General features: G+C 36.8%; 2 protein-coding genes across 4 annotated transcripts in view; one reads left to right on the top strand and one right to left on the bottom strand.

The window, feature by feature from the left end:
* The first annotated feature begins 4,266 nt into the window (after positions 1-4,266).
* Positions 4,267-18,565, top strand: part of LOC109102824 (GTPase IMAP family member 8-like) — a 55,407-nt gene continuing 41,108 nt past the window's right edge. For all 3 annotated transcript variants that reach the window (XM_042722404.1, XM_042722403.1, XM_042722405.1), the window contains exon 1: positions 4,267-4,420. The gene's annotated coding sequence lies outside the window, so the exon portion shown is untranslated. The remainder of the gene's footprint in view (positions 4,421-18,565) is intronic.
* Positions 10,224-13,482, bottom strand: LOC122137224 (E3 SUMO-protein ligase ZBED1-like). Its single transcript, XM_042722977.1, has 2 exons — positions 12,582-13,482; positions 10,224-11,257 (listed from the first exon to the last, which is right to left on the bottom strand). The coding sequence occupies exons 1-2, from the start codon at positions 13,480-13,482 to the stop codon at positions 10,224-10,226; spliced, it is 1,935 nt and encodes a 644-aa protein (XP_042578911.1).

Here is an 18,565-nt window from a genome sequence, read left to right as displayed (position 1 = left end):
TTGGATTGATTACAGTTAAACTGATTCTAGGAGCCAGTGGTTCTGTGATAATCAGTTAATATAAAGAACTTTCCAAACAGTTTGGTTTTCTGTGGTGTCAGTTAGTCACATTGGTTTTTTGTTGTTTAGCTTTTGTGCCTCAACAATGGTGACCATAAAAAAACAATGCAGCAGAGCATGCTGGGAGCCATGGATGAGTTTTGTACTACAATAGTACCCAGCATGCATTGCAGCATGTTTTTTTTTTTTTATGGTCACCATTGTTGAGGTTCATATTCTGATTATTGATGTCTGTTTGTGACTAATTGCTGCCATAGAAGACCAAATTGTTTGGAAAGTCCTTTATATTAACTGATTATGAAAGACCAACTGATTTTTTTTAAATGGCTTTCAGTGTAATAAACTGAACTAACTATAGAACACATATTTAGTAAGATTTTGAACAGCTCCGTAATTGATGATTATTATCACCAATATGCTGTATAACAATCAATACCTGATCATATTTTCTCTGGGTTTTTTGAGTTATAACAAACATGTTTCAAAAACACATGACTACAACAAAAATACTAAGACAGAAGTCAAGGGTCAAGAGCCCAACTAAAGCAAACACTGATCTCTAACATGGTTACTTCAAATGAAACAATAAATCAACATCTAAACCTTAGTTAATTCTCAATAAGATCTTCTGTAGACGTCTGACAGAAATAAAGTCAGTCTGGTTATTAATAAGTGGAGCTGGTGATGCTGTTTGTTAACAGCAGCTGTTCATCACTAAAGCTCAATCAGCACTTAATTAATCACTTGATTACATAATTGCAAAGTTTTAAAACTTACATGGTTTAAGTAAAGCCAATCTGTTTACTCAAACGGTTTGAGTTACTGTGACTTGTCAGGTTTTACAGTGTGGTTGTGAACCAGTGAAATGAACCACTTCTCTGTCCTCTGTCTTTTGTAGCAGGATTGATTTGAGCATTAACATTTATTTTATTCATGTTTTTATTTCTTTGTATTTTTGTCAAATGACTAGTATACCAAGACAAATTCTTTGTACATGTAAGTCTTACAATAAAAGGGATTGTGATTGTGAAAAAGAACTTGTGGAGCATTGATTGAAAGGGTTTGGAAATTTGTCATTTATCTATTTTAACAAAAGAGGTTGCATGGAAAAAATGCCCCATCAGATATTGGTCCATTTCGAAAATCCTGATTTTTTACTAGTAGTGTTTTTGACGCGCTTTAAAAGTTGTTGTCATTTAGTTACACTTTAAATGTCGTCTTGGATAGATGACAGGTAATGTTTCAGATCGTATCAAAACATTATTCATTCAGCAGCATTAGAATCGCTTTGGCTGGCAAATTGTGTTTACTTATTGCAACAGTAAAACTGGATTTTGGCTAGCAAATAGAGGTCACAAGTTAACACAGCCACATTCAAAGAATCAAAGACTGAATCTTTACACAGCGTAAGATGGGACTTGTGTAAAAAAAAAATCACTCAATTGCGTCGTTAGGTAGCTCAACGTTGTTGTGACCACCGCATAATAAGGCTATATAGGCCAACTGTTTTATGCGGGTTCGAATCCTGTGTCAAGCTGATGCCGAGTTATTTTTTTACTTATGATATTTTTGTATGATAAAACCTTGTGATCATTTAGCCTTCACATCGAATATATTCACCAGGCAGAAAATGCCGTTTATATTTCCGTTTATTTTTTTTTAAGTAATTGGCTAGTGAACGCAAGTCTCAAGGTACAAAGTATTGCATTTAGATACAGATTTTCTATTACAGAATAAAGTTAATATTTCAAATAATTGTATAATCAAATAAAACACCAGCTAGTGGACGCAGTTAACACGTTTATAAAGTAATGTTTATACGCAGCATTTCAGATAGCATAATCTTATACGTTCACACTTCATTCAAATCAAGTCACGTTTCCAAAGTAATGCTACGAGAAAAATAACGGCAACGTGGAAACAACGTTAAGTTACATTCATGTGATGAGACATCAGCGGTCTCTAAAGAAAATGTACCGTGTTTTTACTATGGTAAATATAAGTTAAAGATAGCGTTTATAATTAAACCACAGTAGCCACAGATTTACGTTACAGTTGTCTGAGACGTCATGAAATGTTCTTTAACATCATAAACCATAAAATGTAGTCAGCGTTCTACTATAGTTTATTTTCATAATAGGCAAACACAGGTCACAAGTTAACACGGTCACATTTCCTTGATTCAGCAGCTGCACAATGTGACGCCGAGAGTCCTGTGTTCAATCCAGAGATCTGGAGCTGAATCAGTGTAGCTCGGTGGTTCATTTCTGTCGTCTCGCGGCGCGTGCGTCTTTTAGCGCGTGTTCGAACCCCGCGCCAACACAGACTTACCTTATGTTTATTTTTTTGTTTATCCTACTTAATTCAGCCGCTACGGGCGATCATACCAGTAACTTGTAATCTTTACAAGAATATCAAAATCATGCAATGATCAAGTCTGCGTTTATTAGACAGCTTAATATCACGTCAGTTTGTGCTTTCAGAATCGGCGAATCTGCTGCGTTCGTTCCATCACATCTGGAGCGGAGACCTGAACCAGGGAAGTTGGTCACCAGATAACACGGTAACCAGTTAAACCGTAACACCGGCATTGTGACCCCCCCCCCCCACGCCCCAACCCCAACCCCAACCATTTTCTGATATAAAATTACCTGTATACGGAACCCAAACCCCTAGGGAATAAATAAATAAAGATAAAGATGGGAGGAAAATATATATTTCATCTCTCTCTCGCAGTTATATCACTGGGTAATTATATAAATTGCTGCCATCGGGGAGCCTTTTATTCATTGCATTTAAACTTTTTGCTTTTGAGTCCACAATTGATTTTTAGTTTCACTTTTACTTTGGGGATTTTTTGAAAACGAAATATCTCCGTGTGGAGTGGACTCTGAGATTTGTAACTTTGTACATCTTTTTATGCCCAAACATTGACTAAAGTTCAAAAAGTGAAGAAGCATATAGGACCCTTTAAAAACCTACCTCCGTTAGCACGAGTCCAGTGTTGCCAACTAATTTTCAGGGGAAGCTGCTACAGGAAGGTTGATTTGTTGCTAAAAGTTGCTAAATGATGTTGTGATGTCATTGCGCGATGACGTCATTACGTAATCACAACGCAAAATTTTGTCAAGTCTCAAAAAAATTTTTAAAATATTTTATATATGTTAATTTAGATTAGTTCGTAACAGTATAATGCATAATATATTAAAATATAAAGACCTATTTTAAAATACGTTGTATTATCTAAAACACATTTTTGAACGATTACTATTAATTTTATTATTATTATTATTAGCTAGTAAACAAGTAAAACTACACATTCTGAACAATATGTGTGTTAGTAGTTAGTTAGTATGCTACACTCTAAGAAAAGTCTGTGAAAAATAGTGCACTGTCTACTGTGTTAATATGAAGGAATTTTGCATGCATTTTTAATTACGCAATTTATTTTGTGTTTTCGGGTTACACGGTTACAACGGATAACGGATTATTACATTTCTCTATATATTTTTCTTCCAGTGTACATCGGTTAAGTGATAAAAAAAAACACCAACCTGAGATCTTTGATAGGTTAGTAACTAACTCATCAACAATCAACAATCGCAGGTACAAGCTACTAACAAAGTGTGTCATAACTGATCACAATAACAGTCTTCAGTTATTATTATTATTATTATTATTAAATGAAACAATAGCAGCTAACTTTATTCCTGTGGTGTGTGTACTGCTAGACATCTTTGGTTTCCTCTTTTTGTGTCATTTAAATGGTAAGTTGTGCCACTTATCAAAAATTGCCCAATAAATGCCTAACTATAAAATATAAATATAAATTAAATGTAAATTTGTTGCTAGGTGCTTTTGGAGGAAAAAGTTGCTAGGATAGTCTGAAACGTTGCTAAATTTAGCATCTAAACTGCTTGTCAGGGCTGCTTGTGTACTGTTCGTGGTTGCTGTTGGTGGTGGCTGTGGAGCGGGAGCGAGCATCCGGCGGAGGATTCCGCGTGGTCTTAAAGCCTTCCTCGAACGGATATGTTCACAGATCAAACACTTGTCAGAAAAGAATGATGAATTGTCCGTCTAGAGTTTGTTATTCGTATGATCTGAGTGGTCACACCGCATATGTGTTAAACACAGTCGACTCACTCCGGGCTACAGCGTTCTGTCTCCAGTCGGGAGGGGGCGCTAGTGCAGCTGTGAGCTCATGATCAGATCACATCAGAAGAAGAAGAAGAAGAAGAGGATGACCAGATCTTTCTTCTTCTTCTTCTTCTTCATGTCCACTTGAGCTACGCCTAGCACTCTTTCTCTGGAAGCGAAGTTCAGACATTAAACATTCAAGCATTATATATTCTCCTCTAAGGTAAGTTTAAAGTTATGTTTCTTCACTAGCTCTTATTTTGGCGTGTGTTAATAGTGGTGAAGTCACGATGTTGAATATATATAGACGAGTATGAAAGTTCTTTCACTTTGTCAGTCCAAGTCCGATTATATATATGATTGTAACTGATCACAGTTGCTCGGATCCAGTTAGTGTTCACAGCGACAGGAGACGGGTGTGTGTCCGGTGTGTTTTTGTGATTGAGACGGGTGTGTGTCAGAGAGAGAGAGAGAGAGAGCGAGAGAGACACAGCTGATCTCAGTGTACTGTCGTTCATACTGACATCTCAATGTTTTAATAAACACTACAGCTTAGCCCGAGCATCCAGGTCCTTCACAACACACTGTGTAAGCGTGTCATAGACTCTCTCTAACTGGTTTAGATTTAAAGAGGTCATGTGATGCGATTTCTGGTTTTAACGAGCTGTTTGTACATAGATAATAACCCCTGAAGTCTCAAACCTAGAGAGATATTCTTTATTACACTGTAAAACCTGACAAGTCACAGTAACTCAAACCGTTTGAGTAAACAAATATCCTTAAAAACATGACAAGTTGGGTTTACTCAAACCGTTTGAGGAAACCGATTGCCTTAAACCATTTAAATTTTAAAACTAATAGTTGTGAGTACTCTGAACTTAATTCAGTTGAGTTCACTGAAAGAAGATATACATTGCAATTAAGTAATTAAGTGATTTATTGAGTGATAATTGTGAATTAGTGATGAACAGCTGCTGTTAACAAACAGAATCACTGAAGAAAAGAGAAACACAAGAGCTACAACTGACTTCAGACACAGCCTTAGATAAAATAAACTGAAATAAAATACATTAAATCTCTCAAGATCTGATTAAACAACCCCACAAACAGCATCACCCAGCTCCACTTATTAATAACCAGACTGACTTTATTTCTGTCAGACGTCTACAGAAGATCTTATTGAGAATTAACTAAGGTTTAGATGTTGATTTATTGTTTCATTTGAAGTAACCATGTTAGAGATCAGTGTTTGCTTTAGTTGGGCTCTTGACCCTTGATTTCTGTCTTAGTTTATTTTTTTGGATGTTGTAACCATTTGTTGTAACTCAAAAGCCCAGAGAAAATATCATCAGGTGTTATACACACACTCACACTCTTAGAAGCTGCTTTTATCCAAAGCAACTCACAGTGCATTCACGTTAGCATTTTTTTTTTTATCTAACCTGTACCTAGCTGTTGGTTGTTATACTGTATATTGGTGATGATAATCATTGATTATTGAACTGTTTGGGGTCTAATCTCTGATGAAATAGGTGTTGTGTAATTAGTAGGATTGATTACAGTAAAAGTGAGTCTAAGAGCCAGTGGTTTTGTGATAATCAGTTAATATAAAGAACTTTCCAAACAGTTTGGTGTTCTATGGTGTCACTTAGTCACACACAGACATCAATAATCAGCATATGAACCTCAACAATGGTGACCATAAAAAAAACAATGCAGCAGAGCATGCTGGGAGCCATGGATGAGTTTTGTACTACAATAGTACCCAGCATGCATTGCAGCATGTGATTTTTTTTTTTCGTAACCATTGTTGAGGTTCATATTCTGATTATTGATGTCTGTGTGTGACTAACTGACACCATAGAAGGACAAACTGTTTGGAAAGACCCACTGATTTTTTTGAATGGCTTTCATTGTAATCAACTGAACTAACTATAGAACACATATTTAGTAAGATTTTGAACAGCTCTATAATTGATGATTATCATCACCAATATGCTGTATAACAACCAATACCTGATCATATTTTTTCTGGGTTTTTTGAGTTATAACAAACATGTTTCAAAAACACATGGTTACAACGTCCAAAAAAAATATCTATGACAGAAGTCAAGGGTCAAGACCCCAACTAAAGCAAACACTGATCTCTAACATGGTTACTTCAAATGAAACAATAAATCAACATCTAAACCTTAGTTAATTCTCAATCAGATCTTCTGTAGACGTCTGACAGAAATAAAGTCAGTCTGGTTATTAATAAGTGGAGCTGGTGATGCTGTTTGTTAACAGCAGCTGTTCATCACTAAAGCTCAATCAGCACTTAATTAATCACTTGATTACATAATTGCAAAGTTTTAAAACTTACATGGTTTAAGTAAAGGCAATCTGTTTACTCAAACGGTTTGAGTTACTGTGACTTGTCAGGTTTTACAGTGTACAGTTAAGACTCGTCCACACCCTCCTACAACTCCTCGTGTAACCACACCCACATGTCTGCGTCACTGTGGAAGGCGGGGCGTAGAGGAGACACGAAGTACAGTATGTAGAAAATAATCGTTTTTTTTTTTAACCGTCATGTGGCGCCTTCAAGGATGACTCAAATCTGCTAAATCTTTTGTAAGTGCACATGACACTCAACAGAGACGCTGTTTGTTGTGAGTGCAGAGTCAGCTGTGGCGGTGTACAGTATTAAGCCTCACTCCCCTAACTTTCCCAGAGCGTTACTTCATAAGTTATGTTTCTCAGCTCTAGTACCACAGGGACTAAATGAAGTCACACAGACTCAACTGCACAGTCACGCTCAGAACCGCCCGCACAGTTCTGAACTGGATCTGTTGCAGACGGGAGTAAAAGATTCTGATTCCCTAGCTTCTTAAACATATTGGGGGTAGGATCAATAGTCCACTTTTGTTAACATATATAATATATCACACAAACTCAGAAATCAGTCCATAGACCATGCATAAGATGTGTTCAACCCAGACACTTTGTGCATCGCCGAGGGGTCACTCTTGGGGAGCTTGATGACAAAATGACAAAGATTTCTACCAAATTCAGCACATTTTAGATAATCATGTGGATGTGATATGGCTATTTCTTTGTTTAATGGAGATTTGGAGCACAGCAAGCAATTTTTCTTTTTCCGGGTTTCTCTTGCAGTAAAGATCGCCCATCTGTACCACTCATTATTTTTGTGCTCTTTCCCATAATTCATCATCTTGACTAATTTCTTCATCATCTTGGGTAACATAGTCAATGTTTCCACGTTATTTAGGCGTCTTTTGTTCTGCTGAGTCAGTTTTGTTTAAGGTCTGAAAAGTTCATTGAAGGGATATCGGGCTGTTTTCCTCTCTGGACTTCTCCTTTACTGAGGGTACTTTCGTGCACTGATTGTAATAATAGCAGTGTGTTTCCTTTGACTTGGGCTTCTGTTGGAATAGTTGTCAATACTCTGTAGGGTTCTCTCTCCTGGGATCATTCCACTTTTTTTTGATTATTATTATATGTTATAGTTGGTCTGGTGGGTTTTTTAGAGTAGTTATTGTTTTCTTCTTAGGCTGCTGCTTTCTTGTTTCCTTTCACTCTCTGTCATTTTTAGACAACTTTTTCTGAGCTTTACTGGATTCTGCATCTTCTTAGCCTGTGTCCTTGTTCTTTACTTTATTGTCAGCTTCAAAGTTATCTTTTTTTTATTTTATTTTCCATTATTCCCATTTGTTGGCCCACATCTGCCACATGTGTTTTGATCATTCTGTTAGCTATTTTATCATTCATTCATCTTCACAAGTTATTTTTTGTCATGGTCTTCCCCTGTTGGCTAGAGATGGTTCCTCATTCCATAGTTGGTTGGTTTATTTTAGGACAAGAAGCGTGGTCTCGGGTGTCACTCTGCAACTAGGGGTGGGCGATATGGAAAAAATATCATATTAGAAATATCACGATTCACGATTTTATCACAATTCTTTGTCATGTTGGTTTTAATATTCTGCAAGTTGTCTGAGCATTACACCCAAACTAATTTCCCTATTATAAAGACAAAACCTTTCAAGGTAACAAAATATTAAAAAAAAAAAGTCGGATATTTAGGCCAAAGTGGGCGGAGATAAAAATCTTTGTTCTTATTTTTTAATAACAAAGATAAAAGAATGAGAGAGATACACATTACAACTACACATAATATACAAATAAAACAAACAGTGCTTTATTTTCAGGTACAATAGGTGTATTTAGCAGAGCATTCAAGAAATATACAAATAAAACACTATATGAACTGATTCCTAAAGCAACTGTATTAAATTTCTTCAGTCAAGAGCAGCGAGTGATTTTTCTCTTTGTGTTTTGTTTTATTAACGTTAAATGAAATAAAAATAAAAATAAAAAAATTCTGTCAGCTGTCTGTCAATTCTGTCGTAGTGTTTTATATTTATACCACCATTTACTCACTCAAAAGTGTGTTTCCCTGTAAAACACATCATCTATTTATGTGCTAACTATTTTCCTGTGAATTAACCATTTCGACCAGTTCTTATAAAATGTGTCCATACTTAGTCTTAGAGAAAAGGTCATTTTCTCCATATCAAACATATCCTTTACAATCACTAACCACTCTTCTTTTGTTGGTGGATTCTCAGCTAGCCATTTCTTGTTTTATTGCTTTTTTACTAGCAACCAATAACATTCTGAGAAGGTACTTTGTCTTGAGTATTAAAATCAGTTGGTATGTTTCATAAATGTATAGTACCAAAGCTACGATCAATCTCAAAACCCAGTATTGGTTCTATTTCAGTGATTACCATTAACCAGTATAATTGGATTGCCAGACAATTCCAGAATATATGAAAATAATCCCCCATTGAGTTGTTACATCATCTCCAGCAAAGTGCAGATTCTGGATTACCATTCTGTAAATATTTTCTTTTTGGAGTAATAAAGAATCTAATAACGTTTTTCCATGATAATTCTCTCCACTGACCAGAGCTGGAGGTTGCATGCTGTGACTTACATATGTTGAACCAATCTTCTTCCGTTAGAATTATATTCGTTTCCTTCTCCCATTTTTCTTTAACATATATAAGGTTGAGTGTAGGGCTGGGCGATATGGCCAAAATTTCATATCCCGATATAGCTCATTTGATATCCCGATAACGATATACATAACGATATAGCAATTTTTCTGTTAATTCAGTTTATGAATAGTCTATACAAAATTGCAATGTGGAAATGCAGTTTGAAATGATATACAAAACAAATAAAGGTAGTATGGACTAAATTTTTCTTTTATTTAGAACCTTTTTTTTCAAGCAAGACTGTTGGTAATGTTAACACCTGACATTAAAATATTTCAACATATAGCAGCCAACTTTTAACAGTAACACCACCCAGACTTCTCTTGCAGCATCATGTAGGTGTAAAGATGTTTCCAAGTAGTATTCTTATAGAGCAGGCAATAGAAAGCAACCACAAATATTGATAATGGCCTGTCTATTCCTATTATATATAAAAAAGTAACAAACTGAAAAATTCTGAGGTTTAAAGAGCATGGTGCAGGGCAAAATACCAAACGTAAACTTCAAAGTTTAAAGTGCAACAGCCACAAAGTCAGCCTCAATATATTTTTTACAAAATCCAACAAGTGAAAAAAAAAACCTTTCAACTTTGAATGGTAACAGCAAACAAAAATAATACAGGCCTACAGTCCTAGCCCCTAAAATAAATGTTGGTTATAAAATACTACACACGGAGCCTTTTAAGTTTAAAGTGCAGCAGCCACAAAATCAGCCTCAATATAATTTTACAAAATCCAACAAGTGAAAAAAAAACTTTCAACTTTGAATGGTAACAGCAAACAAAAATAATACAGGCCTACAGTCCTAGTCCCTAAAATAAATGTTGGTTATAAAATACTACACACGGAGCCTTTAAGTTTAAAGTGTAGCTGCACAATGATTAGAATATTTAAGAGGTAAACCAAAGAACTTCAAGTAGGATGGGTATGAGAACATAAAGATTTGCCAAATCTAAGGCTTCTACAGGTTGAGTGCGAGGAATACAAGTTGGTCAACTCTTGCTGGTTTCAGTGCTGACCTCTGGCATGACACAATGTTCCCACTTGCACTGAAAGCCCGCTCTGATGGGGAACTTGTGGCAGGGATACATAAATATTTCCTCGCAAGCTTGGCCACTAGGGGAAAATGTACCTCATTTCTCTTCCACCATTCCAGTGGTTCTGTGTCTGAACCTGCTTCCATTAGGAGATAGAGGCTTAGCTCCTTTTCAATTGACTCTCTGTTTGAAAGTGGAGCCATTTGGCTTGGCTTTGCTGATGTTTTAAAGTAGCTGCTCAAACTCTTCTTTTTCTTCTTAGCAGGAACCTTCTCTTGCTCATCCTGACCTACGGCAGTGACTGATGGAGCTGATAGAGGGACTGCCTCTGTTTGTTCAGCCACCAGCTTCTGTAGCTCTGCAGCAGCTCTTGTTTTGATGTAATCCACCCTCTCTTGTTTGATGTATGTTGTTTTGAATCGAGGGTCGACAAGAGAAGCAATGTCAAGCAGGTCCTGGGTTGTCTGGTCATCATACTTTTCATTTAAGTATTTTAGTATGCCCTCTTTTATAGTCGTGGTGAGCTCAGTGTCGCCATCCTGATGCTTGAGTATCTGGTTGTTGAACAGATGGAGGATGGGTTTCAAGTAGGAAACACTTGGGTAAAGCTCCCCAGACAAGGCATCTGTAAACTCCTTGAGAGGACTCAGTGCCTTGTTCATGGATTCCAGAACGTCCATATCCTGCCAAGTTGGGACCAGGTGACGTGTTTTTTTGTCGGCACGGAGAACTTGTGAGAGAGCTTTCTCCTGCTCGATCACCCTTTCAACCATTGCTTGCATAGAGCCCCACCTCGTAGGGGTTTCTGTGATTAGCTGATGAGGCGGCAAGGGTGGATTTTGATCTGCTTGAGCCTTGGCCAGCTCCCGTCTTCTTTTCCATGAATTGGAGAAGGCAGCCACAATCTTCTTGCAGACGCCGACTGCTCGTTCCACCTCCCTTAGTTTCACACTCCTCTCTGTGTATATAAAGGAGAGGTAAATGTATGATTGTGTACTTTTTTAACATGACAGTGTACACTACAGGACTAGTAAAATGTATTAGTTAATTACATTTTATAAATTATTTTATATATATCGCATAATGTGGATTTTTCATCTCACAGTTACAATTTTTTAAAACCTGTGCAATTCTATCACATAAAAAGACATTGTATCTTATGATTATGACATTTGTATTCCATAACTTTGATTTCATCTTCCTATAGTTTTTATAATTATGCTACAGTGCGCCCATTTCACTCGCATATGCGAGTAAATATTTCGGCGTGCGAACGTGGAAAAATATTTGGGCGCACTTGTGCGAGTGACAGGATTTTTCTATAGAAACAGCTGCAAATACATCATAATGAGGAGTGGCAGAGTAGGACAGAATTGTAAATGCAATGCATATGTTTGTTCATTAAAATGTTTGAATTTTTAGCATTTAGTCATTTATTTGTAATAAACACTTTAAGCGGGCTAATTAAAAATTGTTATTTATATGTTAAATTATGTTTTTAAAACAAGCGCAGAGTGTTAATATTGTGTGTGTGTGTGTGTGTCGAAAGAATTTGTCCGCAGCTGCTCAAAAAAAAAAACAAGTCAAAAACCCCACTGTCCGTGTTTTTAAGGAACAGGCAATATGTAAAATATAGCAGGAGACATTTTAATTGTTTACTAATACGGTAAAACAGTTATTTTTTATGTCAGTGTCTGTCAGCTAGATAGATGAAGTTGACGACTGGCGATCTTCGCAGCGCCATCAGAGAGAAATGCACATTTCATACGAATTGCATTAGCAGCGTAGTCTGCTTTCTTTAGTTTTGAATTGTTCTGCCTAAAAGTAGACATTTCAAGCTATCTATATGTCTCAGGTCTGTGAGGCAATAGGCTACCTTATAGGCATACGCTGAGTTTCGGTTCATTATGAGACGAGCTCCAGGTTCGCCAGCGCCTCCGTGTCCTGATTATCTATTTTCTAATAGCCTATATTTAGCCTACTTCTTATTAAATCCAGACAATTTGTTGATGAAACATTGATTAAAATTAAGATACAATTAATAAAAAAACGAAATTAAATTTAAAGACAGACTTTGTGCTTTCAGTTTGAAGTCTCTTCTGTGAAAGTTTTAAAACATTATTTTAGTGCCGCTTTAGAGCGCTCACGTCCGTAGGCGGAGAACTAGCGGAGTGTTGGGGTGACTTCAGGACAGGTTTGGGAACCACTGCTCTAAGGTTACTGACTGTGTACTGAAATATATTTGTATTATTTTTATATTGATTTAGAGATTAAGCACTCACCAATAGCTAGATGAAGACGGTGGCCAAAACACTGTAGGCGTGTCATTTCATTCAGCTGAAGGGCAAGGATGTTGTTGGTGGCATTGTCAGTGGTGACACAGACAAGGCGATCCTCTTGCAGTCCCCACAATTGAAGAGATTCTCTGAGTCCTTTGGCTAGCATTTCTCCAGTGTGGTCTTCCGGGAAATAACTTGTCTGTAAACAGCGGCTGCAGAGGTTCCAATCGTGGTTAATAAAGTGTGCCGTCAGGCTCATATATGGATGTGTCGTTCGGCTCCACCACATATCTGTAGTTGTAGCGTAGAACATCCCCTTGTGAATCTCTGCCTCCACTTTGGCCCGACATGCATCATATAAATCAGGTAACACAACTTTAGTAATGTGTATTCGGCTGGGCATTTCGTATCTCGGATCAAGTGTTTGCACCAACTCACAAAACCCGCGTTTCTCGACCGTGTAGATTGGAACCATATCTTTGCAGATATGCTTGGCAACAGCAGAAGTGATCTCCTTCCATCTGCGGGAGCTATGGCTATATGGTGTGCCACGCGTAAAAGCCTGTTGCAGCGTCTGTGTCTGGAGTTTGTTTTGAGCGCTTACGCCATCACTCGACGCTGCTTTTGCAGTTTTTGCTCGTTGACTCTCTCTGTATTCTTTTTCGTGGTTCTTGCGCAGGTGATAAAATAAATTAGTAGTGTTGGAATCCGTTGTTGGCACTGGGAGCCGGCAAACTTTACAAACAACTGTTGTCTGGTGTACGTCGGTCTTCTTATATCCAAACCACGTCCATGCAACAGAAGTCGCCCCTCTTTTAGGTACAAGCTCCTCGGTTTGGGTTGGCTGGTCATCTTGTTGAGAATTACCCTGGTCTGAACCGCGTGTACTACCGTCTTCCTCCATGTTTGTTTATGTATTGCAGTGTGCATGGGCATGCCGTGGCGTGAGGTGCATCTTGACGTAAAATTCTGCCGTAAACGCCTTATCGTGGCGTAAACGATAGAGCCTTATATAAAACGATAGACATTTTCTATCGTCCAGACGATATATTTCGTCATATCGCCCAGCCCTAGTTGAGTGAGACTTGGAGGACTGTATACATGAATATATTTTTGACACCAGTTTCTTGTGAATACCACCTTTATATGCCTCAGCAAAAATGTTTATACGACTCAATTCAGCTGCCTCATTATTAATATTTTTATTAAAGTGATTTCTAAGCTGTAAATATCTATAGAAATTGTGTTTCTCTAAATTATAGGTATCAATAAGATGTTGGAAGCATTCTAAACCAATCTTGGATGAAACTGTACAATATGATGTAATGCCATTCCATATCCATTGTTTAAACCGCACATCCATCTGTGCAGGTTTGAAGTCTCTGTCTCTGGGAGAGGAAAGTCTAGCTGGTTGAATTCTAATTCTTTCCATTTTGCATCATAATCGTCAATACACCAGCAAACTAAATTTTGTAATTGTGCTGCTTTATAATAACCTTCCAAACAGGGAGGAGACATTCCTCCCTTTCCTTCTGTAAATGTATTGCTTTGAGTCTTACCCTGGGTTTTTTATTTTTCCATATAAATCTTGAGATCATTGGGTTCCAGTCATTAAATTGTTTTTTTTTGGTATCTCTACAGGTAGTGATTGAAAGAAAAACAATAATCACGGTAAAACATTCATCCTTATAATTTCTATTCGATTATACAAACTAAAAGTTAGAGGTGTCCAATTATCCAAGTCTGCTTTCAGTTCCTTTGTAATAGATCCATAATTAGAAATATACATTTTAGCCTTTAAACATTCTTTGGTATGATAACCCCCTAGGCATTTAATACTATTTGTTTTCCATTTAAAATGACATTTTGTACATATGTTTTCCTGCGGTGAATAATTAAAAGAGAGGGTTTGGGTTTTGTGTAAATTTAGTTTATATTCTGAATACCAACCAAACTGTTCAAGACAAGACGTGAGTTTAGGTAAACTGGAACCTGGCATGAGAATGTCATCCACATACAGACATATTTTGTGTTCGGTCTCTTTCATTGGAATTCCTAGAATTTCTGTATCTTCTCTAATTGCCTGAGCTAATGGCTCTATGAATAGTGCAAAAAGCGTTGGACTTAAGGGGCATCCCTGACGACATCGCCGCTCCAGTGTAATTGAGTTGGAAACATTATATTAAATATATTAAATTTAGGCTCATTTAATTCAGTATGTTTTTGTTCCAATGTCTTTGTTAAATCAGCATTTATCATCATGTACACTTTCATACTGTAAGCCCTGGTTGACCTTAACATCATAACACATTTAACACAGCATCGAAAAATATAAAATGTGCAAAAAAAAAACGGTAACTTCCATGATCAAAGTTTCTTCTTAACCCTCTGGAGTCTAAGGGTATTTTTGGGGCCTGGAGAAGTTTTGTCATGCCCTGACATTTGTGCTTTTTTCAGTTTCTTATAAATATCTAAATGGCTAAAGTCTAATCTCACTGTAATCAGCACAAACTAGGCTATAATAATATGTGAGCAGCATGTATGTACATGATTGTGTTTTTGAGAAAAAAAAATGTTATGCGTGGTTAGTGAAAAAACTAAAAATGTTAAATCACTTGAAAAAGGCAATAAAACACATAAAGAAAATTGGTTCCCAGGAATTTTGAGAACTGGAGCTTGTAGCCTAGAATTTTTTTTTCTAAATGATGTGAAAATCATCTTGTTTACTCACTTACAGGAAACAATATATTGATTTAAATTTTCTAAGACACTTTTTGTTGGTAAAAGTCATATGCGAGTAGGCGTCAACTATCATGAATTCACACCTGAGAAGACAAAGGCCTGCATAATGAGCTGCATAATGAGCCATTCAGCCAGGTGTGTCACTGAGAGGGATGAGTTACAAGAAAGAATGTGAGGACAAAAAAAATCTATATAATTTTATGTTTGTAGTTTATTTAGAATATATTTAATTATCCCACAACATAATTTAATATTCACTTGTGAGTGCAGTTAAACAGTTTATTAGGAAAAATCAAAGCTGACTTTCAAACTGAATTTTTTGCATCATTACTCCAGTCACACAATCCTTCAGAAATCCTTTTAACAATCTTATTTTCTACAAAAAAACATTTATTGTTATTATTATTATTATTATTATTATTATTATTATTATTATTATTAATGTTGAAAAGAGCTGAGAATATTTTTTTTTAGGTTTTTTTAGGGGGGATAAATTGAAAGAACAGCAATGATTGTTACATTTGTTACAGTTACATTTATTGGTACATTTATATTATTTACATCAAGCTTTTGAATGGTATAGTAGTGTATATTGTTATTGAAACTTCATAATATTTCACTTGATTATACATTTAGTCAGGAATTATAGTTTGGAAAAAGTCTTTGGAAAAAAGTCTAACCAGTAAAATGTTTACACGTTATGTGAAAACTAGTACAAGTATATAAATAAATTAAAAAAGAGACTTACTCATGTTTATGAACTCTGCTGAATAAAGTGCTTCATTCTTTTTTCTGAGGAAATCCAAATCTCAAATCCTCAACCACATCACATCTTTTTGGGGTGAATTATGTCTTATTCCTCTCATCGCGAAGCAAACAGTAAAATAATAAAAACTTGAAGAACAGTCTCGCTGCGTTGTCTTCTGTTGTGTGGGCGTATTCAAAAGCCGCGCGCTTCAGTGAAAAAACATTTGAATCTCAAAAGCGCGCTCGGCGCGGGGGCGTGGTCGCATTAGAAGATAATGAAGAGAGACGTGAAAAACGGACATCGCGTTGTTTTCATATGGATTACTTTATCACAGAATATTTGTTTTCAGCAGCACTTGTTTAGTTTAAAAGTAGACATGTCAGGCTTTCTATAGATATCTCTCTCATGTCTCTTCGTTGAGTATTCACTGAGTTACAGTTCATTTTAATGACGCATTTGTATCTGAAGATCAGCGCAGACAAAGGCTGCAGACAGCACTCCTTGTTTGTTATCTTTATTTTATAAGTGCACAAAGTTTTGTTGTTATTATGTCTGTATACAAAAAAAAGTAGACCCTTTACAGATTCGATTGATGTATTGCACTTATCTGTACGATCAAAACTGAAAGTGTAATTTAAGTTCTTTTCGGGGTTATCAGGAGAAAATACCCCAAAACGCGTATACGCGTTAATCGACTCCAGAGGGTTAAGTAACTTCTGTTTGGAAAGGAAAATCTTCGATTAACGAAGGGCCTCCCCAGTGCAATTTGATATTATAAATCAGTGCACTTAGTAGAATAATTCTTCCTAGAACTCCAAGAAATACGTTTTTCTTTTATGAATCTGTTAAACTAAAAACTTAATTTAACCCATAATGAAAATAATTTTATCCAAACTCAAGATTCATAGCCTTTGTATAAATATTATCCTTCTTATATTAAACTATCATTCTGGTTCTGGTTCAATCTTGGCTATTAAGTTATTTTTAACTTATTTTACCCCGAGAAAAAAAGTCAATCAGTATCTCCACTGTCCCAGCGGAAATCCTGGAGTCTTTTCCGCGCTCTCCCTTGATGGGTCTCTCGGCTGTGTCGTCGCCTTGCTCCCGCCATTTGCCAAGAGATTTTACTCAGCCTTTCCATGGATGCCGATGCGGTGGTACGATCTTCTCTGATGCTAGCTGTTGTCAATCCTTTCTTCTTTAGATCCTCCGTCGCCTCTACTGCGATGCCTTCCTCTTCTTTTGAGTTTCAGCGGGGTAGTCCTGGTCAAAGTACACTCGTTTCCCCTTCAAGTGAACTTCCCTTTTCCTCCAAACCGAACGAAGCACCAGTTCTTTGATTTTATATTCTAGGAAGTAGTTCACAATTGATCGGGGATTAGCATTCGGCGGTGGTTTGGGGCAGAGCGCCGTGTGACAGCGCTGAATCCCAAGTTCAGTGTCGGAGAGGACTAGTTCCGTCTTGATGAAACTTTTAATAAACTCCTGTATGTTGTCCCCTTCAGATCTCCTCCAGAATTCCATACATTCATATATTGTTTCTTCGAGATCTGTCAGTTTTGTTTGCATTTTTTGCTGGATGTCGAGGGTTCAACACAGCACTTGTTTAGCTTCGGTGTTCCATTCTTCCAAATCCTCCACTCCCTGTTCAGCCTCCTGCAATCTACCCATCGTGTCTTTCAAATCTGTGGCGATTTCGTTCAATTTCAAGTTGATGTCTGTTCTGAAGTTTGCCAAATCAGTTTTCATGTCTCTGGAAAGAATCTCGTGAAAATTGTTTAACTCCATTTTTATGTCCGATCGGATATTATACGAATATACGAATTTCAGCGTATATGGCACTGATACTACTTTGAAAAGTATCCTCGGCTTCGTGCTTCCCATTGTTGTCTTCATTTTCCGCTGTTTGTTTCTCATTTTTTTTGGGTTTTTGGGATGCTTTGCTTCTAGCCTTTCGTTGCTTCTCCCCTTCCATGTTTACTAGTTAATTTCAAAGAGTATTATGAATTAAATTCAGGGAGAATAACACGTTTGTCTGGGAGCTCTCACTGTACACTCATCCCGACGCCATACCAGAAGTCCCCACTCAAAAGTGGTTTAAACCTGAATGAGTTTCTTTCTTCTTCTGAACATAAATGCTATTTTGAGGAATGTGGAAAACCAAACAGTTGCTGGTCCACAGTGACTTCCAGAGTATTTTTTGCTACTATCAATTCAATGTGGACCAGCAACTGTTTGGTTACACACATTCTTCAAAATATCTTCTTTTGTGTTCAGCACAAGAAAGAAATTAATACAGGTTTGGGACAATGTGACAGTGAGTAAATAATGACAGAAATTAAATTTTAGGGTGATCTATCCCTTTAATGACAGTCACATGTTTAATAGGCCTCCTGTCCCTTTAAGACCTGCACTCATCTGATATATAGGCACTTACATGTTTTTCTCTCAACTGTTTACTTTCATTTTAGACATAACCAACTTGAGTCTACATGTA

Source organism: Cyprinus carpio, chromosome B4 (genome assembly GCF_018340385.1).
Source record: "Cyprinus carpio isolate SPL01 chromosome B4, ASM1834038v1, whole genome shotgun sequence".
In the NCBI taxonomy this organism is placed as follows: Eukaryota; Metazoa; Chordata; class Actinopteri; order Cypriniformes; family Cyprinidae; genus Cyprinus; species Cyprinus carpio.
The sequence above is the reverse complement of the archived record's forward strand: the minus strand, read 5'-3'. Positions and strand labels throughout refer to the sequence as shown.

Coding starts and splice junctions, on each gene's coding strand:
- LOC122137224 (XM_042722977.1), bottom strand. CDS start 13,482: ATGGAGGAAGACGGTAGTACACGCGGTTCAGACCAGGGTAATTCTCAA. Junction 11,258..12,581: donor CCGTCTTCATCTAGCTATTG/GTGAGTGCTTAA, acceptor TTATATACACAG/AGAGGAGTGTGAAACTAAGG.